This window comes from Erinaceus europaeus, chromosome 11, assembly GCF_950295315.1.
Source record: "Erinaceus europaeus chromosome 11, mEriEur2.1, whole genome shotgun sequence".
Lineage (NCBI taxonomy): Eukaryota > Metazoa > Chordata > Mammalia > Eulipotyphla > Erinaceidae > Erinaceus > Erinaceus europaeus.
In genome coordinates, this window is record NC_080172.1 from 42,460,317 (window position 1) to 42,486,079 (window position 25,763).

The window sequence follows — 25,763 nt, forward strand, 5'->3', positions numbered from 1 at the left end:
TGTCTGGGGTTTTCTTTTCATAGTAGAGTTGGAACTAAGGAAATGGGTAGGTGGTGGTAGTGGTGTGCCCAGTTGTCAGTACTACTTGGGATACTGGAGGTGTGTTGGTTTAAATGATTGCTGTTTTACCTTTTAAAAAATTATTTATTGCACAGAGACAGAAACTGAGAGGAGGGGGGGGGACCTACAGCAGCTTTACTGCTTATAAAGCTTTCTTCTTGCAGGTGGGGACTCAGGACTTGAACCTGTGATTTGTTGGCTTCTTGTATTAGCTGACACGAACAGGATATTGTGTGGGGATGAGGGAGGCCCTTTTCTCTCAGTCTAAAGGGCATAGGTTCCAAGATAATCTGGGTCTGGCCAGGTGACAGCCCAACTCTTGAGAACCCTCAAAAAATTTATTGGAGGCCACATTGTTTGTTTGTTTAAAGACGAGAGAGGTCATAGCACTGAAGCTTCCTTCAGTATGCTAGGGGCTTGGCTGGAACCTGGAACCTGGGCCATACACATGACAAAGCAGTGCACTGCCTAACAGCTATTTGACGAACCCCACCAGGCGTATTTAAGCCCTGTATCTGCACTACTTTGGTAGACTGTCTACAAGTTTATGATTCCATCTCAGTTGTTTAAATTTCACTGGCAAACCCCTTCCGGGCAACTCTAAAAGGGACTGGATTGCTAATAAATGCAAACTGTAAAATATTCATTTAAGATGATTATTTCATATTATTGAGTAAGTGCAGAAGGAATGAACTTTCTGCTCACTTATGGTAGAATCCATAACTATCTGTGCTATTTAGTGAATGAAATATTTAACCTAATTTATATGCTTTAAGTGACCTAAGGATAAATGTTATGGGTTTGTGCTGGGAAAGAAACCAAGGGGAATAAACAGATACTTAGGCCGCCTGCCAGCTTTCCTGGGTGAGGAGCCCTGGGAGGCTTTATCCAGCACCTTCTTCCTTGGCTGTGGTCACCAGGCAGCTCATCTGATGACCTCAGGCCAGGAGCCCTGTGTCCTATCCTGTTCACTAAGGTTCTGCCTTTTTCCCAGAGGGCCATTCCCTGGAGAAAAGAAGTCAGCAGGTCCTTAGGAGTCCTATGACCTTGGCTAAGGTCATATAGCTTACAGAGTGTCATCCTCCTACAATTACAAGGTCATAGTATGTCTTATTGCTTGGGACTGTGTGGTGAATGATGGTGAGGTTTGTATCCAGCCTTGATCTGGGCCTCTGCTCCAGGGCAGGTAACTGGGAAAACCCAGAGTTCTCTGGGCTCCTTAGTGATTTCCTTCATTGCCCTTTCCTGCTTCTTCTCCCCAGTTTAGCACAGACACCCATCCCAGGGAGGGAGCTGACTGAGGGGACATCCCCATTTTCCCTCCTTGCCCAAGGGAGTAAGAACCACCCAGGTGCTCAGACCACACCTACTCTCTCTCCCTGTCTCTCCCCCCTGCTCACCTCCCAAGTCTGGGTGGGATGGAGGATGGTTGTTGTGGGGGGTGTAGGAGGAGTCTAGGCCAAGAAAGGAGTGTGGCCATTTTAATGGCTTCTTTGGGGCAGGCTGGTGTGTGTGTGTGTGTGTGTGTGTGTGTGTGTGTGTGTGTGTGTGTGTGTGTGTGTGTATGTGTATCGCTATGTATGTATCTGTGTAAGAGAGGGAGGCAGTTGGGGCACCAAACAGTACAGTTGAAGGCCTCCTCCCCTTCCCTGGGCCTGAGCTTGCCTTTCTGCTGCATAGCCAGCTGGTTACCACAAAACCACCTGAATAGCTTGATGAAGATGAAATTGGGGGACCTTGTTCCTCATTCATACTGTAGGGCCTGATGTTGGCAGTGGCCTCAGGGCTGGGAGGGTGTTGGGGAGGCTTCTTCTTGGCACAAGGCCTCACTCTGTTCCCAATGCGATGCAGGCTTGGAAGTCCTGCAGCTCCTGTTTGAGGGAGACTAGAGGGCACCTGCTCAAGCTTTGAAGAGCTGGGATTAGGATGGCTGATTTTGCTCTCTCACTCCTTCACTCCCCTCTAGTCAAAGGGCATAGACTCTAGGAGGGTAAGAAAATCAGGCTTCCCCAAAGGAGAGGATCTCTGAATGGCAGGTCAAAAAGCTGGGGTCTGAGTCATCTGGAGGCTGCTTGGTTCTTGAGCCAGGATTTAGGTTGAGGCCCAAGGAAAGCCTCTGTTGGCCTTCTCTGTGCTTTAGTTCCCTTGTCCCAGGGGCTCCCTATGTGACACTCTCCTCTGTATTAAGCTTCTGATGACATCTTCACCACCAGCCTGCCAGTCATGTTTTGTTGTTGTGCCCCAGTGACCCCTGGAGATAATGGGCTTCAGCTGCAGGAAATAGGGAGCCTCATGTCACAGTGGTTTCTTCAGAACCTACAGCCCCAGAAAACTCAGTGGTGAGTGGAACCACTGTGCCCCTGTCCCTCCTGTTTTGAAGAGTCCAAAGCCCTAATCCAAGCTGAATTGAATAGCTTGTTCCTTGACTAAGGTGCAGGTCACCAACCCACTGGTTTCTGTGGATCCTCCTGGCTGATGGCTAATGAAGCTGTACGCTCAAGTCTGCTATCCACCCAGGTACCCTGGGTCCAGGTTGCATAAGCATGAGCCTTCAGCCCCACATTAAAGGGCTGTCCTCCCTACTGTCTTCATTCTAGGTCTCAGCCCACTGATCTCTGAGAGGTACTCTTGTGGAACAGGACTCTGGGCCTGATGAAGAGTGGAGAACACAGTCCTGGGGGGGTGCTGGTAGCTGTCCAGGGTCCAGATCAGCAAGGACAGAGAAGAGCCCTGGCACATGAATATGGGTTCAAGGGTTTCACTGTGTGGGACCTGGAGACAATGGCTTCCTCTAGCTTTTTCCCCTGGGCAGATGTCCTCAGGTATAAAATCCCAGCCACTGGTTTATAGGATGTTGCCCTAGGGAGGGCTCCCTGGATCTTAGAAAAGGTCAAACCTAGAAAGAAAAAAGAGGACTTGACTGAAGACATTGCAGGGAGTAAGGATTGGGTCTGCTCCCCAGCCTCTATCCCTTATTCTGCATTCAGAGTTCAAGCCTTTCTTAGCTCTGTCCATGTCACCTGGACTCAGCTTTGCTTAGCACCCATGGGCCTTGGCTCAGGTGATACCTTCTTGGGGAGTCTTCTCTGAATACCCCTGAATTGGGTCAGTCCTGAGGGTGCTAAGACACCTGTTCTGAAAACATCCTGCTAACTTCCTATATTTTGTTAGCTTAGCTGTTTGGCAGATAAACTTTGGGATCTGAAAGACCCAAGTTCAAATCTCAGATCTTTGCGCACTGTTTAATGTAGACAGATGTTCACCCTGCGTCCATCTGTCATTACCTGTGAGGTGGAAAAGATGCTTGGCCCCAGTCTACAAGACAATGTGTGGAAGGCTCTAGACCAAGACCTGCAAGGAGCAGAGGTTTTTGATGCATCAGCTCCTAGACCCTCCATACCCACCATATTTTCTTTTTACACATTTCTGAGAAGTGAGATTTCCTGCTAATGCCTCTTATGCTCAGCCTCATGGTCACCTTTCTTCTCAGTGCAGCAGAAACCTTTTGGTGAATCACTGAGTGACAAAACTCTTGTGTGTCACCTATGGCCTGGGCATAGTGGCAGGACAGAGCCACTGGAATGTCTGGGAACCATTTTTTAACAGCTGTTCTGACAGAGACACCTGAGGATTTGGCATTCACTATCATGAGTGGGAGCTTGTTTCTGCCATCTGTCTTGGTTCTATCACTTTAGAAGGAAGCCACTGCCTGAAGACTTTATGGCTGGTCTTATTGGCATTGCAGTTGACTTAATAGTCAGACTCCCTGTTCTGATCACAGCTATTATGAAAACTCTTCTGATGCTCCCAGTCACCCTTAGAAGAAGCCGCTAGACCTGTTCTTATGACTATAAGTCCCTGTCTGCCTTTCTAGCACCATCTCTCTTCTCTCTCTCTCTCTCTCTCTTTCTCTCTCTTTCTCTCTCCCTCCCTTCCTCTAGTGTTATCTCTGGGGCTTAGTGATGGCATTATGAATCCAGTGCTCCTGGAGGCCATTTTTTAAGACAGAGAGAAATTGAGAAGGGAGAGGTAGATAGAGAAGGGGAGAGAAAGATAGACACCGGCTGGCCTGCTTCACTGCTTGTGAATTGATACCCTGGCAGGTGGGCAGCCAGAGGCTTGAACTGGGATCCTTGCACGGGTTCTTGTGCTATGTACTATGTGCACTTAACCCGATGCACTATTGCCTGGTCCCTTCTAGCACCATCTCTCGCTCCTTTCCTCATCACTCTTTGTTTTGTTCTTTTTTGGCCATCACTCAGTCCTTTAGACATAACTGGGTCTGTTTTCATCATCCAGGTATCAATTGGAACATCATCTCCTCATAAGACTACCTGTTTAGCCTCAACTCTACTCTTAGCTGGGAAATATCTTACTAGGTAGAGCACCTGCTTTATCATGTACAAGGCTCTGGGTTCGAGTTCCAACAATACATGGGAACTCTATAGATGGTGAAGCAGTGTTGTAGTGTTTTTTCTCTTTTGTCTCTTCATCTCTCTCTTTTTGCCTCCAGTGTTATTGCTGGGGTTTTGTGCTGGCACTACAGATCCACTTCTCCTGGTGGCCATTTTTCCCCTCTCCTTCTTTTATTCTCCTTCATATTTCCTTTTATTCAATAGGACAGAGAGAAATTGAGAGAGGACAGGTGGGGAGTTAGAGAGGGAGAGAGAAAGCTAAACATCTGCAGACCTGCTTCACTGCTCATGAAGTGTCCCGCCCTGCAGATGGGGAGCAGGATCCTTGTGTAGTACTATATGCGCTTAACTGGGTACATCACCACCTGACCCCCTCTCTTCCTCTCTCTTTTTAAAAAAAGAGTAGAATATTGGTCTTGGGAGACAACTGAGAGGTACCACGCATGCACAATAGCCTGGTTTCATTTCCCAGGGATGCATGAAAATAAAATGAGTAGCTTCCCCACACACTGCTGCCCTCTATCTCACAGCTTTCTTGTTTCCTTCATGTAATTTGCCACTGTTTATAGCGATCTTTGTTTTGTTTTGTTTTGTTTTGTTTCCTGATACCTTGTGTTGTCCTGCTATTGCCAAGGCTGGGAGTGGAGGTAGGCATGGAACACTCAAACAGGCATGACAGGCATGCTGTGTTTGAGAATATTCACCCAAGGGTCATGGTATTGGATAACTGACTGTGAGGGAGAGATCCAGGGTAGACCTAGGGAATGGTGACAAGTGACAGAGGAAGGACCTGGCTGAGGGTATAGAATTTGAGGAGGGCCATAGTTAGGGCCATGTTCCAGATGAGATGCTGGGTCTAGCTGTGGCATAGAGGAGAGAACCATGGGGGTGAGAGTGGTGGGGGAGGGAGTTGTTCCTCAGGCCCTGTACTCTTTCTCATGACAACACGGGCCTGGAAGTAGCTCATTGATAGTCCCAGGATCCCTACAGCCTAGTCAAGTCTCAGGATTAAATAGATTCAGTTCTTCCTATCTCTCACTCACTCACAATGACCCCATGAAGTAGGCCTGCTGTCCTCACCTTGGTTCACAGATGAGCTAAGTGTGGCTCAGAGGTGTTGAGTTTCTGACTGCAAGGACTCAAAGATGGAACAGAGCTGAACTTTGGGGTGCCTGACTCATCCCCTCCCCCCCGTGTGACTAAGGCTCTTCCTAGCCTACTGGTTCTTCATACATTGTTATGGTGATGTCTTTGTAATTCTGAGCTTCTAAGGGCCAGAAGAACTTTCCTGTATATTTTGCCTTTGCTCTTCCAGGTGTTAACCGTTAACCACCCCATAACTTACCCCTTCAGGACTCCACTACTTTAAAGGCCAGAGAGGAGGAGGCCTGGCTTTGCAGCTGTTGCCACAGGTGAGGCTGGCATCATGGGATGGAGAAACCTAGCATATTGGCTCATCCTAAAAATACTACTCTTAAAATAAACCTGTCCTTCTGTGATGGGGGAGCCTGCCAATTGTGCAGGTCCTGAGGGGCTTTACGGAGGGGACAGGAATTCTAGGGTGGGGTATGAGCTGGGTGGGTGAGTTATGAAAAGACACTCTTGGAAGGCACTGGAAATAACCCCTCTAGTCCCTGTTGATGGTGGGGACGGCACCACTCATACCTTATTCCCTGGTGTGTATGAGTTTGGGGGGGACCCTCATCTTGTCTTTGTTCTAGAAACCCTGTCAGAAGGCAGTCCCTTTACCTGGTGCACATATGGAAATTTGAAATCGAAGCCTAGCCTGGGGCTAGGCCTTGGAAAAGCTGCAAACAACAGTTTGTGTTTTGGGTGTTAGTCTATAAATAGCCCAGGAGGCCTGAGGGGGTTGAGATTCAGTCAACTGTGAACAAGCTGGAGACAGACTCCTTTTCCCTGGGAATCCCAACACCCTCTAGAAATGTGAGCTCAACTCAGCTCCCTGTGCCCATCTATGCCAGCACACACTGCAGAGACAAAGCAGGTGGCTGCAGGGACCCAGGACTTCAGTAAAGAGAGCCCAACCCAACTGCAGGTGGAAATGATGAGCTGTTGTTTTCATGCAGCAAGGCTGTGTGTGCTCTGTTCTCTGTCCCCTATCCTCAAATCATTTCTAGAAACTCAGTATCTGACTCAGTTTGAGAAGGGAGCCACCTTCTCTTTGGTTCCATCTCTGGATTCCTGGTGACAGGAAGGACAGGTTGTGTAGGGTGTGCTGGCAACCACATATTTCCAGGACCTGAAGGAACTAGGTTTTTCAGGAATGTGCCTAATAATCTATATCTGGGAGTTGTGGACAGTCTGAGACCCCTGTGTGCCCGGGTGGACATCAAGGAGTTAGGGTTATCTGACTGTCTGCATCATTGAATCTCTATGTCTATTTCTAGAGAAAGAGGATGGTGAATTATTTCAGGTTCCTAAAGGCTGACTCAACAACCACAGACCACATCATCTCTGTACTTTCTTCCAGCTTTGTTATTCTTGAATGCTGTCATTCCCAGAACAAGTATTTTGAAAGGCACAGGATAGAATCACCTCTACAACAAATGCTGGGAATTTGTATGTTTCTAAATGTGCTTCACCAGGTTTTCCTAGAAAGTTGGAATAAAACAGTGATGTTTTCTAGATTTCCAGTGAGTTAGGTTGGTCTTCACACATAATAAATTTTTAATTGGGCTGGGTGGATGCAATGCCACTTGATGCAATAACAACTGAATTTTCGCCCCTTTTTCCTGTTCCTCTCATCACATTTCTTGCTTTGAAAACAGAGCTGCCCCATTTGAGTACCGTATTGCTTTCCCACTTTGCACTCTGCAGGATTGAGCTATTTTTTCTTTCTCTTTTTTCCTTCTCTCTCTATTTATTTTTAAATTAAAAATTTTTATTTATTTACTTTTATTTTTGTCATTTAAAAATTTTATTTATAAAGTGGAAACACTGACAAGATCACAGGATAAGAGGGGAGCTATTTTATTTTTTAATAATTTATTTAATTTTTTTCTTTTAACTTGATAGGAAAGAGAGAAATTGAGAGAGAAGGGAGAAAGAGAGAGAGACAGAAAGAGAGACACCTGCAGTACTGCTTCACCACTTGTGAAGCTTCCCCATAGGTGGAGAGACAGGTACTTGTTCTTTGAATACGGTAATATGTGCTCTCAACTAGGTGCACCATCAGCTTCACCTCCCTCCCTTCCTTCCTTCCACCATTCCTTCTTTCCTTCTTTCTTTTCTCTCTCTCTCTTTCATCAGGGTTATTTCCGGGATTCAGTGCCTACACAGATCCACTATTCCTAGAGCCATCCCTCCTTTATTTTCAAGGAGAGAGAGAGAGAGAGAGAGAGAGAGAGAGCTATAGCATTGCTTCACTGCTTGTGAAACTTCTGCGGCTGCTCCTAGGCTGTTCTCATTGTCTGGATCATGTCCAGACTCCTCTAGTTACCTTGGTCTGATCAGATGTTTTCCACTGGGGCTGTAGCTAGAATTCTGCAAGTTCTCTCTCCTCTGGATGCATGTCTTATTATATTCTTCAGTTAAAATCTATCTTTTACCTTATCATACTGTAAAACTGACTTATTGGTATGTAGGTGTCTGTGAACTGCAATACAGATAACCTCCAGTGCAACCAGGGCACAGAGCTCCAGGCCCCCACATTTCCATTTGTCATTCCACCCACCCTATCCACCTGAGCCCCAAGTCACTGAACTGCTTCCTATTCTGTAGTCTGCTCTGTCCCAGAATGTTGTACTGAGACTGGCATCTTTACTTAGTCTAATACTTTTGAGATTCATTTAAGCCTGTGTCTCTGTAGTTTATTCCTGAGTATGAACCATCATTTGTGTGTGTTCTTGTTGCTGGAGCAAGAGAGCAGACTTATTGTCTGATTCATCTTCACAACCATCCAAGAACTCTGAAATTATGCACACTCACTGTTAAATAGATGAATGAATGACCCACAGTAAGAAATGTGAATGTGGAATGAGATTGACAGAGCAGGGGTGCTTCCTGCATCCTGAGCAGTTCTCTAACCCACAGATCATTCATTTTCCTGAATTAGAAACAATGCACTTCCACCTGTGTTAAAGTTGCAAGAGAGACAGGAGAAAGACACTAAGATAGCCTGCTAACTACTGAGTACCCATCTTCCTACTGCTTTTATTTTTCAGTAAGCCTTTTCCTGTATGCCAGAGTATCTGTGTTCATCCTTCCTATTTCTTATGCTCCAGGTCAATAACCTTTAACACCTCATAGCAGGTCTAAGTCTGAGCTGTATCAACTGAGACTTCTTAGGAGGAAGACACAGCAGCATGGTGAAGAAGACTTAGGCCGGGAGCTATATATATGGCCTGGCTCAGCCTTATTTGGGCTGCTCCCCCTCTCTGGTCTTTCTGAAGCTGAAATGGAGTTTCTACAAGCTCTGAAATAGTGATTTTGTGATTTGATGACTTTAACTTGCACACGCATAGAGGCATGTGTAAACAAACAGGGAGACTTTCTTTGGAAAATGCAAATGCTCTGATTATGAGTATGTATACACATTGAGCAAGTATTTATTAAGTGCCCACTATGTATCAGTTTAAGTGTGAGAGTTTTACTGTGTCCACAATTTAAAAATACTGTCTGATTGATCTCTTGATATTTATTCCTCAAATGAAAAGGTATGGGAAATCCAAACCTGTGTTGTGGCCCCCTCTAATTTTTATTTTGTTTTTACTGGGGCTCTGTTGCTCTGAATTAACTTTTTCAGATAGAAAGAGAAAGACAGATAGAAAGGGAAAGATACTACAGTACTGGAGCTTCCTCCAATGTGGCAGGGGCCAGGCACAAAGGTGAGCTATTTTTTCCCCATCACTCCAGTCTAATTGTTATGTATCATTTTACTTCTGTCTCCTTCCTGAGATCACCAGATCCAGTTGGTGTCCTATTAAAGAATGAATGTCCAAGTGCCCTGCAAATGTGGGTCTACTGCTTGGGGCCTGAGTCCACCCCTGCCTACTTTGTGGATAGTTCCTTTCTGCCAGCTGGAGAGCAGGGTGAGGGGCTCCTGGTAACTGTTTCTCTCCCATAGGGATTTGGTGTGGGGCTGGGGACATCGAGGAATATAGATCCTTCATGTGAGCCTGGACTTGTGCCTTCAAGTCTTGACTTCTGAAACAGTCCTGGGAGCATATGCTGGGGATTTCTTTGCCCTCTCCTGCTGCTCCCTCAGTGGTTCAGTCCCAAAGTTTCTGCACGGACCCCTGTCTGGTCCTCTGGGGCTCCAAGTCACACAGGTAGAAATGGGGTTTGGTCTCATTTCTGACTCCTCAGTGAGAAAGCAGTAGACCTTTAATTGTTTCAAGTGGATTTACAAGAAGGAAGTCTCCGAGGTAGTGAATTAAGGCCCTTTGGAAAGCAATAGCTGAAGATCTGCCTAGGACTGACCTGCTGGTGGCACAAGGGTATGTGAAAGTGCTCTGTCTTCAGTGGGCCTGCCCAGAGCAGGGGCAATATTTTCTTAATATCTTTATAACAGAAAGGACTGAATGGTGGGGGCCAGGTGGTAGCACCCCAGGTTGAATGCATATGCTACCATGCACAAGGACCCAGGGTTTGAGCTCCTGCTCCCCACTTGTGGAGGGATGGAGGGTAGCTTCATGAGTGCTGAAGCAGCTCTTCAGTTCCCCACCCCTCTCCTTTCTCTTCTCTTCTCTTCTCTTCTCTTCTCTTCTCTTCTCTTCTCTTCTCTTCTCTCTCTCTCTCTCTCCCCCTATCAAATGAGGCAGGGGTTGGGGTTGGTGGTGGCCTCTGGGAGCTGTGGATTATGGTGCCAGCTCTGAGCCCCAGTGATAACCCTGGCAGCAATGAAAAAATAAATAAAAAAGAACTGAATGGCACGGAGGAGATCCCTGTGGGACCCTTTTTTTCCCCATCTGGAAAACTCCATGGTAATTTTACAAATGTGCTCTGTATTTCCACTACCCCCCTCCAGCCCCTTGCTCTCCCCAACCAAATTTATACCACCAATTATTCTGAACTAGTAAAGAGAAACTTGGAGAAGAAAACTGTTTTTATAGATGTCTTCAATAGCTAAAAATATGGTCTCAATAGCAAAGAGTAGACTCCACTTTCCTTGCAGCCATGTAGCCATGGTGATCACAGAGTGGGTAGATGAGAGGAAGGTCTGTTTCCCCATCATTGGAGTCGAAACCATATTTTTTTAGTCTCTTCTTGCTTTCATACCCTTTATTTCTATGCCCAGCCATTAAAACTTCTAGCCTCTTTCAGCATCATTCTACCCCGAGAGAAGCCAACTCTATGGCCTGACTTTGTGCCCTGCATCAGGGAAGCTGTCATGGCACCTAGAAAGGGGACTCTGAGGATGGGATATGACTGTTTCTCCTGTTGTCAGGATATTTGTTCCAATTCTGGCTCTGTGGATGCCATCCTGACACAGAGATACCTATATGGTTGTAGTGGCCAGCAAGAGAGACTTGGTCTGGGACTGCTTCCCCAAAGTCTTGAAGTCTTAGGGCTGTTGCATTTCTTTTGTTGTTGTCATTGTTCCCAGGGCTTTACTGTTCCAGGTTAACTTTTTCAGGCTCAGAGAGTTAAGGATAGAGAGGGAAAGGTACTGCAACATGGAAGCTTCCTGTAGTGTGGTAGAGGCTGAACTGGAACCTGGGTTGTGGTATGGCAACACAGGCACATGTAGCCATGTAACTATGGGTGAGTTACCTTGCTTGCCTGCTGCCACATTTTTTAAAATGCATATGCAGCCCTCTCAGGAGCCCAGGGACACAGCTGGCTTTTCTAAACTGTATGCCAAGGGGTTTGTCCTGCTCCAAGACTGGGGTGCTGAAGGGTCTTCATGGTTCAACTTTAGTTATCAATTAGAACAGTGTCTGTGAGGGGGTGCTGGAGACATCTGGAAAAAGTTCTCTCAGAATAACATTCCATTTGTTGGCTAGCAAGACCATCTAAAAAGTAAGATGGGGTTAGGGATGGGACTTCCTGATGTGTGTGAAAGTTTAACAAGATACCCTGTGTGAGGGGGGATTCATGGGTGACGGCAGGTCCTTGGGACAGTGGTGACAAATCTTTGCAAGAACGAGTGTAGTCATGGAAGTGAGGTAGCACTTCTAGTAAAAAAAAAAAGTGTGTATTATTCACTAGACACTCTCTTGATTTCCCAAAGGCATGATTTTTCACTACTAGAAATTCTCTGGAGGGGCTGGGAGATGGCTCACGTAGTTCACAGATCCCAGTGATAACCTTGGTAGGAAAAAAAGAAAAAAGAAGGAAAAAAGGAAGAAGAAAGGAAAGAAGGAAGGAAGGAAACTATATAGCCATCAGAGAACAGAAACCATTCACTTAACCTTGTTAACAGGGTCTTAGAAATAGCATATCTCAAAATCAGGTTCTTGAATAAAATTGTTTTATTCAAAGTTGGCCAGAATTTGGGGAGGGGCTGTTGGAGACCTAACCAGGGGCCTCACACATGTGAGGTGTGTGCTTTGCTTTGTTACCACTGAGCCACATCTCCAGCCAACCAGCCCACCCCATTTTTTTCTCATTAATGTTATAATGAAACCACATTTGAATGAAACTCCATTATTTGTGGACTCTCCGTACAAGCAATCAGCAACATGACAATAAAGCCACCAGCCAGAGTCTGTTTGTTCTGCTGCTGTATCAACACAGAAAACATTTTCATCAAAGTAGAAAACAAGAATGCAAAGCCACTATGAGCCTTTGGTCTTTATCCCTGAAACTACACAGTTCCTGAAGAAACCTTATTCTGCTGTAACTTGGCATGGTGACTGACTTGCCCCAACCTTTTCTACTTCACCCCACCCAGACTCTCACTCCCTGCATGTTGTTCCATGTCCAACTGTTCTGCACATTGTCCTGAAAGATAACAGCTCCCTATCCTCTTCTGTCCCAAGAATATTGTAATTCTGCAAACAATTTAGCCTCAAACTCCAGAAAGGCAAGCATTGATGGTTTCCGTTCAGGGGACTCTTTGGGGCTGACTGAAGTGACAGGTATCTGCTTTCCTGGAAGCCATCATCCACATGTGCCACTACCACCCACTGAAAAACACTCTGATTTTCCTAACAGGCCATTCTGTTATGTGTTCAGAAGTTATTTGTTCTATAATCAGAGCAAAAGTTGGGAACACTTAAGGGTGAGAGCATATTAAAAATACTTGTAGATAATATATAAATAACTAGAGAAAGAAAAAGGCCCTTACCACTTGATGTCTAAGGCTTAGGGGCTCTGGAGTTCTTGCTGCTTCTGTCAGTGTTGCAGCTGGAAACTAGGACTGTAAACCATGAATCTTACCTTGAGTTGGGACATGGGGAAACATGATGATAAGGCAAAGACATGAGGTCTAGGGAAGGAGGAACTGTCTTGAAGCTCCAGAGAGGAACTAGCATGGTCCTTCTACTGCCAGGGCCTGGATTTCAGGCTTATTCCCATAAGCGACACACAGTTCTAGGCTGACATCTTGTCCTGGGCCTAGGGAAACCTTCCCTGCCCTGGATGGCCTCTTGGATTGCAAGATCAGACCCTATTTATTTCACACTGTAGAGGTCATGTCTTCCTGGCCTGACTTACTTGCTGATTCTGAGTCCAAGTATTTGTGCTTGGGGCTGAGGAGGAAGTCTCTGGACCCACCTAGCTGCCCATCCTGTCCAAAGCAGAGTAGGCAACAGGGTGAGAGACACTCTGGGAAACCCCCTTCAGGGCAATCAAACCGTTCCATGTGGAATCTCTTTGCCTTTACATGGGTAGTTTCTGAACATGGCTGTGATGAATTGTGCTCTAGCCCTGACAGTGACAAATGGGGCAGAGCAATAGAGCTTGAAGGCACAGGGTCCCCACTGAGCGGGATCCCCCTCCCACTTGGGATGAGCGGCTAGAGCCTCATCCAGTCCCAGAGGGCAAGTGGACAGATGTGAGCTCTGTTCTCTCCATGCCCTGCCTGCTGATTGTCTTTCCTTCTCCCTCTTTTTCTCCAGACCCTGACATGATCATGGAATGTGTCCAGAATGTGTACCTTACTTTTTCCTGCACCTCACTTTGCCTTTGTATCTCACTCTCTTCACACCTTTCTCTTCTTATTAGATTTTTTATAATCAAACCTAACCTATCAGACAGAGTGAGGCAGAACAGAAAGAAAGGATGAATAAGGGCACCAGGGAAATTCAGGGATGACAGATATGTTCGCTGTCTACTTGGTGATGCTTTCACTGATGTTGACATATGTCAGAACTTATCAGGTGTAGACCTTAAGTATGTGCAATTTATTGTACATCAGTGCTACTTCCATAAAGCTGTTTTTGAAGACTTCACCATTTGGAACAGGAAAGCAGTGAGGAATGAATGTTTTTGAATATGTGACTTTTAGGAAAAATGGCATTCTTCTTCCTTGTAAACTAGAGGGAGTCTGGGGCCTATCACAGGGCAATTTGTTTCTAGAAAGGCTTTGGATGCTTCAGGGTCATGGTGATCAGCACTAGTGACTGATTCTACTCATGAGCTTCTTGCTCTGCAGGACATGCCTTTGATGTAACAGTCATGCTTGTCCTGAGACTCAGAGGGGACAAATGCAGTGATCACTCAGCTGATCATTACTAAGAGCAGTGTCACACACTGCTCTCCAGAGTGTTACAACCCCTTCCCAATCATGGGATGGGACATAAATGCACTGGATAGCAACATGGGAAGTTGTCACTTATATGAACATGTGTGTGTGTGTGATTACCACCAGGGCTTTACAGTTCTGGGCACAGCACCAGAGCATCCCCAAGTGTGATGGAGGCCAGACTTGAATCTCAGTCATGCACATGACAAAGCAGGTGCATGGTCCAGGGTAACTATCGTACCTGCCCTGCCACCTATTGTTGACACAAGATCTGAGTATGAAGAGCAGATGATCTCTAGTGCTCTTTCTCAGGGTGTCCCTTTGCCTCTCTGTCACTTTCTGACTCCTAAGCTGGGGGACAGCTCTTATTTATTCCTACTTCCAGACTTTGTCAGACTACTTGTAGAGTGACCCTGGCATGAGCATTGCACAGGCAGGCTGCACAATGAGGGTACATGAAGAGTGAGATTTTTCCTAGGTCTGGCCTTCCTGGTTAGTCCAGGACTACATAAAATAGCCTATGTTAAAATGTCAGATTAGGGGCTGTGTGTTGGCCCACACACTGGAGTGCATATATTACAGTGCTTAAGGATAAGGCTTTAAGCCCCTCTCCCTACTTGCAGGAGGAAGCTTTATGAGTGGTGAAATAGTGCTGCAGTTCTCTCTCTCTCCCCTTTCCTTTCAACTTATCTCTGTCTCTATTCAAAATAAGTATCCAAAATAAAAGTATTAAAAAGACAAATTAGGGTGGACTGGCAGGTGGTTTACCTGGGAGAGCACATGCTATTATGTTCAATGACCCAGGTTTACAACCCAGGCCATGAAACAGGAGCCTTCAGGAGAAACTCTACAGGGAGGATTGTTACTATAGTGTCTTTCCTCTTTCTGCCTCTCTTATTCTATCTCTCATCCTCTAGGAAAAGAAAAAATAATGGCCATTGGGAAGAGTATAGTCATATAGGCTCTGAGCTCCAATGAGAACCCTTGTAGTAAATACATAAATAAATAAGTGAATGAATGAATGAATGAATGAATGAATGAATGAATGAATGAAGATGGTTGGATTGTAGTTTCCAAGTTTTTGAAGGATCTGGACAAAATTACTTGAAGTCATCAAGATTTCAGGTGTCCCCTAGTACTGGATGTCATTTTTCCCCATCGTTATTTCTATGTCTGATTGGAAGGTGTTTATTGGTCATGTACCTGAGGTATTGGGAAGAGAATCAGCTATGTTCAAAGTGTATCCTTGATTAATACCAGGCAAAAGTATGATTCCATGTGATGGGGGCTGTTTGTGGGTGTTGGTAGTCCTACAGGAGAACTACCAACATAGACTATGCACATGTAGAAATCACTTTTCTACCTTTAAACCTGTGGAAAATCTGGACCATATATAACAGCTGCAAAAGTATAGTTGCATTCAAAGTCAAGATTGGGAGATTTACAGGTGCCAGAAACAAAGATGAAATTGAACTGAAGCTGAGTAGCTCTCTTGAGGTTTTGACAGTAAATCTCAGAAGAGCTAGGTTTTCACAGCTCCTGGGGGAGAGGGATTGTATGTCCTGTACAAAAACTGAAGCAAAAATAATCCTTTCTATCAACAAAACCAGTACAATTCTTCCCATTGGCCAGGAAAGTGGTATGACCCTGCTTCCAAGCTAAAACTGTAAGGAGGAATTTTCTACAAGAAAGGGGGACACCATGACTAAAATGACCAGACTGTATGCTGTCAGACCACGCTGTATGCTGTCCATGCAGCTGAGAGTCTGACAGCCAGTTTAGCTCAGAAGTAGGGGGACCTTAGGGGATTGCCAGGTATAAGAATAAAATTGCCCTGTAGGAGTGTGACTGTGACGTAGGGGATGCTTGGGGCTCCCATGAGAAGAAAACTGGGGGATTCCCACTCTAGATAAGCACTTAGATAAAAAGTATAACACAAACAAGAAAATTTACCACCACAAAAGATGCTGTAGAAGGAGGGTTCATATGTCAGGAACTATTCATAGCAAAGTGATCTGAGAAAGATATTGAAGCAAATATGTAACTTTAATATATTTTTTATTGTGAAAAAGAGAGACAGAGAGATAGACATAGAGAGCAAGACTGACTAGACTGCTGCCCCATTGTGTGTGGTGCCTGACACTGAACTCAAGTTCTCACTTGCATAAGGCATGGACTCTGTGTGCTCAACTGAGCTACCTCCTTGGCCCTGAGGCTTTAAAAGAATTTATTAGTGATTTTATAAGATTACAGGTTTATAGTCTCACACCACACCCACCATCAAAGTTCTGTGTCCCCTCTATCCCTCCCACTCCCCAGCCCGTTAACCACAGTTTTCTCACAGAATCTTAGAGATAGTTTGGCCACTTTTTTTGTTGTTGTTGTTGCAAGTTCACGTGTTTCAACTCTCTATATTGCATATATGAATGAAACCATTCAATAATTTTCTTTTAATTTTTTTACTTCACTAAATATAATCACTCTCAGTTCCATCTATTTTGTCTCCTATGACACAAATATCATCTTTTATTAACTTTTTAACTGCAGAGTAGTATTTTGCTGACTATAACTTCTTCACCCAGTTGTCTGTTGGTGAACATTTAGTTTACTTGCACTCCTTGGTAATCATTAATAATGCAGCTATGAACATAGGCATGCGCATGTCCCTTTGAATTAGTGTTTTCATATCCTTTGGACTTATGCTTAGGAATGGTAATATAGAATCATAAGGTATTTCCATTTTTACTTATTTAAGGATACTTCATTCTGTTGACCAAAGGGTTTGCATTCTTGCCAATAGTGTAACAGAGTTCTTCCCCCCCCCCACATCTTTGTCAATACTTGATATCTTTTATTTTCTCAGTGTACAGCCCCAAGTTTTTTTTGTGTTACAATACTTTTCTTTGTTATTAATAATTATAATATTGTAAGATTACAGTTTATAGTTCCACATCACACCCACCACACCCACCACCAAAGTTATGTATCTCCACCCTCCCACTTCTCAAAGATCACCACTATAGTTCTCCACAAGTCTTACAAGCACTCTGTTTGTTTCCGTTTGTTTTTTAAAATTTTGGGGGGCAAGTTCATGTAAATCAGATCTCTAGATTCCACATCTGACTGAAATCATCTGGTAGTTGTCTTTCACCTTATTTCACTTATTTCATTAAGTATCATCACGCCCAGTTCTAACCACTTTGTCCCAAGTGGTACCTTTTTGATTGCAGAGTAATATTCCATTGAATATATATCCCCTAACTTCATTAGCCAGTCATCTGATGATGGGCATTTAGGCGGCTTCCATTCTTTGGCCACTGTGAATAATACAGATAAAGGATGGAGGTTGATAGCATAATGGTTATGGAAAAAAAAAAAAGACCTCATGCCTGAGGCTCCAAAAGTCCCAAAGGCCCCAAGTTTTTGAAGAGGTGAAATAAGAAATCAAACCCACAGGACTTGAATAGAAGATAATTGGGCAGTTAAAACAGTCATTCTAGACAACCCTTCAGCTTCATTACTCGGGTGAGACCTTTCCTTTCATACTATACTCTAATTTCAGCTCAGGTGGTTCACTTTCTCACAAAGTCCCAAAACCTAGATATACACCAGTTTCTGTGTGAGAGAGCATATCTTCACACGTATCTATAAACTACTGCAAAATATATACCTGAAAGCAGAAGTACACTAGAGTTTGCAGTGAGTACCTCCCTAACACTTCCTCTCCACTATTCCAAGCTTTGGGTCCATGATTGCTCAACAATTTGTTTGGCTTCGTATGTTAACTCTCTTTTCAGTCACCAGGTTCCAGATGCCATCAGGATGCTGGCCAGGCTTCCCTGGATTGAAGACCCCACCAATGCGTCCTGGAGCTCTGCTTCCCCAGAGACCCACCCTACTAGGGAAAGAGAGAGGCAGACTGGGAGTATGGACTGACCAGTCAATGCCCATGTTCAGCGGGGAAGCAATTACAGAAGCCAGACCTTCTACCTTCTGCAACCCACAATGACCCTGGGTCCATGCTCCCAGAGGGATGGAGAATGGGAAAGCTATCAGGGGAAGGGGTGGGATATGGAGATTGGGTGGTGGGAATTGTGTGGAGTTGTACCCCTCCTACCCTATGGTTTTGTTAGTTAATCCTTTCTTAAATAAAAAATAAAATAAAAAAAAAACAGTCACTCTAGAAAATCATAGTTATGGGAACTTAAAAGTTTCCTCCAAAAGCAACGAGCAAAAGCCAACTTCCCATAGATAGTATAGGCATAGAAATAGATGCACCTTTAAAGAAAGAATCAGTAGCCATGGGGAATCCTGAACAAGTTAGCTTGTTGGTAGCCCAAGGAAATACAGAGGGAACCTATGGATTTGGTCCAACACATATGGGAGTCTCAGAGGGGAAGATCAGACAAAAGGGAGATGGGCTTGAAAGAAATACAGCTGAAGGAAAAAAGAAAGACATGAGCCTTCCTGTTGAGAATGAGTACAGAGTATCAAAGTGGAATAAACCAATGCAAAACCCCACATACATGGATACATCATGGTGAAACTAATGACTTTCAGATATAAGGAACTGTCTTATACATCAAGAGAAAACAAATGCAGTAAGAATTGGATAAAAATAAAAAAGAGAGGGCCTACTTTCTATGTTTTAATATGCCCTGCTAAGACAATTAAGAAGGATAGGGACAGGGGAAGTGATCTTTGGGGTGTCCAGTCAGTCTGTACTGATGATTCAATGCTAGTCTCTGAGAGTAAAAATATGTCTCTCTCTCTCTCTTTCTCTCTTTCTCTCTCTCTCTCTGTATGTATGTGTGTGTGTGTGTGTGTATGTTTTCTTGGTGACTGTGAAGTATTGTTCACCTAGTATATTTTGGTGCCATCTCTGCTCCGTGAATGCCTTTTGGGGACAAAGCTTCAAACGTGGATGTGGGATTGTTATCCCCTTGACAGGTGCTGCCGAGAACAAAAAATGTGATCTTTCCACGGTGCTTACCTCCTATTAATAAAAGAAAAAGGCAAACTAAATTAATCTTGGGAAGTAAAGTGCCATATGAATCAACTTTCCTCACCCTGAAAATAACTTGCTAAAAATTTATAGATCCCCTAAGTTCGGCTGATTTTTTTTATATTGTTTACTTTCCTCTCCAAAATATCAAATAATTCACAGGTGGTGGGTATGGTGGCTCTATGGATAATTTGAAATGAGAAATGGACAGCAAGAGAAATTTCCTTCTAGGGGGTCAGTGTGAGGGTGACTCCCCAAGACTAATGGTGCTGGATTAATAACCCGGGGCTGCTTCAATATTCATAGCCTGTTCCCTCTGAAGGCTGGTATATTTCCCACTTTTATGTCCTGCACAAAACTGTAAAGCAAAGATGGTTTCATTGCAGCTATGTGCGTAATGAGATGCGCAAGAGCTGCTCCTGCCCATTAATCAGCGTTTGGGGGAGGCTTCTGGAAGCCTGACCTATTGCCGAGGCAGCTGATCTGAATGCAATGATTTTTTCCTTGTGGCAGCCAATGCTGCAGGACCAGAGGCTAGCTCTGGAGACCTGGTGCCCTGGCCATAAAGTTACCCTGCAGAGGAAGGGAGCATTCAAACCTTGCAGGGCACAGGGAGATAACGGAGCTCTCCTAGATTAAAGGGCTAGGAGGTTGATGGAAACTGCAAAATGTTGTGTTTATAATATATCTGCTCTTAGGGTGCATCACATAATTCTTTCTGGCCTCAGTGGGGTGGTGGGGGAGGATAGGTACAACTGAATTCATCAGGAACTGAAGCATCTTGGTGCTAGGCACTGGGGCAGATGCTGAGGAGGATCCCCTAGATAATTCGGATATTGTCTCTGCTCCCAGGGATTGTGAAAGACAGAGCCTCAAACAGATGATTTCACTGACCCAGATTAACAGAGCAGCGGAGACATGATCAATTCACCAATGAGCACTGTTTCCTGTCACCTCCCCTCCAACACACAGGTACTTTAGAGGTTGAGGTGGAAGGAACACTGGGTCTGAGGACTTTCTAGAGATGTAGAGTCAAATCTTAAGTCTAAGGAATAATAACTAGGGAGTCGGGTGGTAACACAGCGGGTTAAGCATATGTGGCACAAAGCTCAAGGACTGGCTTAAGGAATAATTAAGAGCTGGCCAAGGCGAAGAGGGTTAGCATGGAGTTATGCCGTCACACCAGGGAAGATAGGTGGTGTGGTTGGTGGTTATCACTTTTGACTTGACATTTGATAAGGGTGGGTTCCCATGGGGAGGGGAAGGCAGAAAAAGAGGGAAAGGACTCTAGTGCAATATGATTCTTCCGGCCAGAACTCAGATATAATCTAAGAACATATAAGTTGTTTCTAAAGGTTTTAGAGACCTTCCAGGATGGTTTTCAATAACAGATAGATAGAAGTTGTGGGGATGGGGATTTCTTTAACCTTTGACCCAGATATGAACATTGGGAGCATAAAGAGTTACCCACATTTTCTGGCAGGAACCCTTTCTGGTCACATCTGTATTCTTTCTTCAGAGTCTGTTTTTGTATTGGTAACTTTCCCTAAGAGGTAGCTGAGCTGGGTTTGGGGTGGACTCTAGTTCCAGCATGTCATTTGAACCAACGCGGGAGACTGTTTTTCCAGAAGTTTCTAACTCTGGAATGGATGGAGAAGGGAGTTGGAGAAATGGCTGAAGGATCTCATTTTATTATCACCATTTAGAAAGAAGCAGACAAAAATTCTCCTTTTCTGTATTTGGGATATACACGCACGCACGCACGCACGCACACATCACTCACTGGTGGCTGGGATTCCTGATGCTATCATGCATATCAGCATTAAAAGGCTGCTTTCAGGATCAATAGCAGTACACTTGCTGCATTTAAATACCAGCAATTAAGGCAGAAGCCTGAAAGCAGCTCCTGAGAGGCCCATTGCACCTGGGGAAGGGGACGCATTGAAACTTAGATGCTTTAGTGACCTAGAGATCAATACATGCCATATTATATTTTCTTTTACTTAAGATTTTTCTTTTAAATTTCATATGCAATAGAATTCCAAGTGTGTATGAGAGAGAAGCTGGAGCATCACTCCTGCACATGTAGTGCTAGGGGATCAAACCTGCATCCTCAGGCATTCAGTCCTATGCTTTCCTAGCTGAACTGTCCCCCACTTACCAGCCTCCAAGATTATATGTCCTTGTCTGTTCTGTAAACACTGCTCCTTCTTAGACCTGCCCAGTGCACCTGGTCATCTCAGTATCTTTGATGGCAGATGCAGTGACTGCATGGAAACCCTACAGAAGAGTTTGTATTTAAAAAAATCACATGAACTAAACATATGTCACTTCAATTGGCATGCCAGGTGAGATGGAATACACAATTATGTATTACTTGTCATGCCTTCACTTGCTCATTCAGCAATACTGAGTGGTTACTGCTATGGTGTGTTGAATATTACCATAGGCCTTGGGATAATAGGAGACAAAGTCTCTGCTGGACCTCACGGAGTTCCATTCTAACATGGCAGAGAGAGAGAGAGATGACATACAATTCTTTTTCAAGATAAAGGAGGAGTAGATAGCATAATGATTATGCAAAGAGACTCTCATGCTTGAGATTTCAAATTCCTAGGTTCAATTCCCCACACCACCACCATAAACTAGAACTTAGAAGTGCTCTGGTAAAGAAAAGAAAAGAAAATACATTCATTTAGGTAGAGAAAGGAGAGAGACAGAGAGAAACAAACTGGAAGAGACAACAGAACTGAAGCTTCTTTTAATACAGTGGGGCCAGGCTTGAACCTGGAATGCATACATGGCAAAGCAGTGCACTATCCAAGTGAACTATTTTGCTGGCCAAGGAGATGACATACAAGTGCTGTGTAGTAATATTGTCAGGCAAAAGTGACAGTGGGAAACTCACCAGAGTGAAAATAATTCAAAGCATAGTTTCAGAGAAATTTGAAAATGGGAAGGGTTATTGGTTTGGAATCAAACAGGTCTGGATTTATATCCTGACACCTCCATCTCCTAGGGCAGACTTTTAAATCTATGATATAGGAATAATAGTTACTTTCAGGTTTTCGTGATATAGGGATACTAGTCACTGAACCCACTAATAAGGATTTCAGTTTGAGTACAATGGTCCACTTTTGTTGGCAGTTTCACTTTTCATGAGTTTAGATAACTTCAGTTTGAAAAACAGACTATCTTGAGAGGTAAATAAAGAAAGCAAAACCATATAACTTCTACTACAGTGTGTCTTAGAGTTACTATATTATTGTTGTAAGTCTCATAGTATGCCTAATATATAAGTTAAGTGTTTTCATAGATGTGTACATGTAGGAAAGAACATAGTCTGTGTAGGATTTGGTATCACCTGCATTTTCAGGCATTCAGTTGGGTAATGGAACCTATCCCCTGTAGATAAGCATGCTTGCTATATGTCACCTGGTTTATAGTAAGGGCCTAGAACATGGCTATAATTACAGTCATCATCATCATTATTATACTGTAAAACCAAGGGACCTCTTAGTCAACCACATGGAACAGACCATTGCTTACAAATGATAGGAAATGCCTCCTTGACAGGCTGGGAGTATGGATCGACCTGTCAATGCCCATGTTCAGCAGGGAAGCAATTACAGAAGCCAGACCTTCTATCTACCTTCTGCACTCCATGATGACCCTGGGTCCATACTCTCATGCGGTTAAAGAATAGGAAAGCTATTAGGGGATGAGATGGGATACGGAGCTCTGGTGGTGGGAATTGTACCCCTCTTATGCTATGGTTTTGTCAGTGTTTCCATTTTATAAATAAATAAATTAAAATAATAAAAAAAGAAAAGCCTCCTTTTTGGCCTGACTAATGATGAAGAAATTCAACTTCCCTAGAGAAATGGCTCTCAAACACCTTGGCTCCAGAAACTCTTTATACCCTTACAAGTTATTGAGGATCCCAAAGACCTTTTGTTTATGGGATATAGCTATAAATGTACTGTATTAGAGATTAAACCTGAAAAATTATTATAATTTGTATTAATTTATCAAAACACTGTAGCAGTAAACTTATTTACTAATGTGTTGTTTAATGAAAAGTTAACTATTTTTTAAAACAAAAACCTTAGTGAAAAGTATAACATTGGTTTATGTTCTTGCTAGCCTCTTTAATTGTCTGCTTAATGAAATACCATTAAATTCTCATATTTATTTCTGACCTTAATTTGTTGCAGTAGTTGAAATATGTGAAGAAATTTAGCCCTATACAGATATGTAATTAGAGAAGGAAAATATTTTAATTATCTTTTCAGATAATTGTGAATATTTTCCCTTAGTATTATATCAAAACTCAAAAAGTGGTATTTAAAATTTTTTTTTCCCTTTTGTTGCCCTTGTTGTATTTTTTTCTGTTGTTGTTGTTGTAGTTATTATTGTTGTTACTGATGTCATCATTGTTAGATAGGACAGAGAGAAATGGAGAGAGGAGGGGAAGACAGAGCAGGGGAGAGAAAGATAGACATCTGCAGACCTGCTTCACCGCCTGTGAAGCGACTCCCCTACAGGTGGGGAGCTGGGGGCTCAAACCAGGATCCTTGAGATGGCCCTTGTGCTTCGTGCCGCCTGTGCTTAACCGCTGTGCTACTGCCCGACTCCCAAAAAGTGGTATTTTTTAAAGGTTAGTTGTAATGTGAAATCTGAGACTGTGTGTTCTGCTATTATTAATTGTAATATTCTTTAAATGTCACCTATGTCAAGTTTATTTGATATCATCGTTCAGGTCCTCTACATTTTTACTGTGTATGTTTTTTAGTTTTGTTCATTATTAAAGCAAGAGTATGAAACTCTATGGCTAGAATTGTGAATTTGTCTATGTTTCTTTATATTTTGAATAATTTTCTCTTCATATAAGTTGAAACTCTTGGCTGGAACCTAAACACTGATTGAACACTGATTCCTCTATTGATTGAAATGATATTATAAAATGAGACTTAAGAATCACTGGTGGGGAGTCGGGCTATAGCGCAGCAGGTTAAGCGCAGGTGGCGCAAAGCACAAGGACTGGCATAAGGATCCCGGTTCGAACCCCGGCTCCCCACCTGCAGGGGAGTCGCTTCACAAGTGGTGAAGCAGGTCTGCAGGTGTCTATCTTTCTCTCCTCCTCTCTGTCTTCCCCTCCTCTCTCCATTTCTCTCTGTCCTATCCAACAACGACAACAACAATAATAACTACAACAATAAAACAACAAGGGCAATAAATAAATAAAATAAATATTAAAAAAAAAGATTCACTGGTGACTTTTTTTATGAAGTATAACTTCATATAATATCAAATAGTCACTCTAGGTTTCTTTTTATTAGAGTTGGCATGGTATGTCTTCTATTTTACTTTCAATTTATTTTTGGCCTTTATATTTAAAGTGAGCTACTTTTAGACAAAATATAATTGAATTATTTTTAAACTAGTTATATAATTAATACTAATAATCAAATAGTAAATAATAGCTTAGTAAGAATTATTCATCTTTTTTTCTTGGAGCTATTTAAGTCATTTACGTTTAATATGATTATCAGTCTGATTTTTTTTTTTTTTGGTTTCTGTCCACTCCTTTCTCTTTTTATACTTACTTTTGGATTAACTGATTTCATTATCTGTGATTCCATTTTATCTCCTCTGTTGGCTTGTTAGCTTTAGCTTTTTGTAATTTTAGTTATTGTATTATAGCTTTAGTATACATCTTTAGTGTCACAATATATTGTCGAAAGGTGTTATAGTACTCAGGCATAATATAAGAACCTTACAACATTATAGTTAAGTTCCTTCTTTTCATCCTTTTTCCATTCTCAAGCCTCTTATTTCTAGATATGTTATAAATTAAGTTCATTGTTATTATTTTTGCTTTAAATAGTTGACTATCTTTTAATGAAATTTAAATAATGAAGATATCCTTACATTTGCCCATATATTTACCACTTATGGTGCTCCTCATTTCCTTTTGTAAATCCAGATTTCCATCTGGTATTATTTTCTTTCTGCCTGGATGGGTTCCCTTAACAGTTCAGTAATATATGTTTGCTGGTAATAAATTCTTTCAGATTTTGTATGTCTAAAAAGTCTTTATTAGAAATATATTTCAAAAGTGGGTAAGACTTTTCAGTTGACAGTTTTTCTGTTTAGATCTCTGGGGAAGTTGCTCTGTGTCTTATGGCTTGTATTTTTTCTGATGAGAAATCAGTAGTCTTTTACATCTTTACATTGTGTTTCCCTTTTATGTGGCTGCTTTAAAAAATTTTTTCTTCATCACTGTCTTTCTTTCTTTCTTTCTTTCTTTTCCATCTTTCTTTCTTTCTTTCTTTCTTTCTTTTCTTTTCTTTTCTTTTCTTTTCTTTTCTTTCTTCCCTTTTGTTGCCCTTGTTTTATTGTTGTAGTTATTGTTGTAGTTATTGATGTTGGATAGAACAGAGACAAATGGAGGGGGGGAGACAGAGAGGTGGAGAGACCTGCTTCACTTGTGAAGTGACTCCCCTGCAGGTGGAAAGCCAGGGGGCTTGAACCAGGATCCTTATGCTGGTTCTTGCATTTTGCGCCACCTGCGCTTAACCCACTGCGCTACCACCTGACTCCCCATCCCTGTCTTTCAACTAGATGA

The 25,763-nt window shown here is 43.1% G+C and overlaps 1 protein-coding gene across 19 annotated transcripts in view; it reads left to right on the forward strand.

Moving 5' to 3' along the window:
- The window catches only part of CAMTA1 (calmodulin binding transcription activator 1), a 1,087,698-nt gene that overhangs the window by 254,079 nt on the left and 807,856 nt on the right, over window positions 1-25,763 (forward strand). Inside the window, exon 1 of one of the 19 annotated variants that reach the window (XM_060201384.1) lies at window positions 19,967-20,104. The exons of the other annotated variants lie outside the window; for them this stretch is intronic. Coding sequence (XP_060057367.1) covers window positions 20,051-20,104 — 54 coding nt within the window. The 5' untranslated portion in view covers window positions 19,967-20,050. Of the gene's footprint in view, window positions 1-19,966; window positions 20,105-25,763 lie in introns of those variants that run through there. 19 annotated transcript variants of the gene reach the window in all.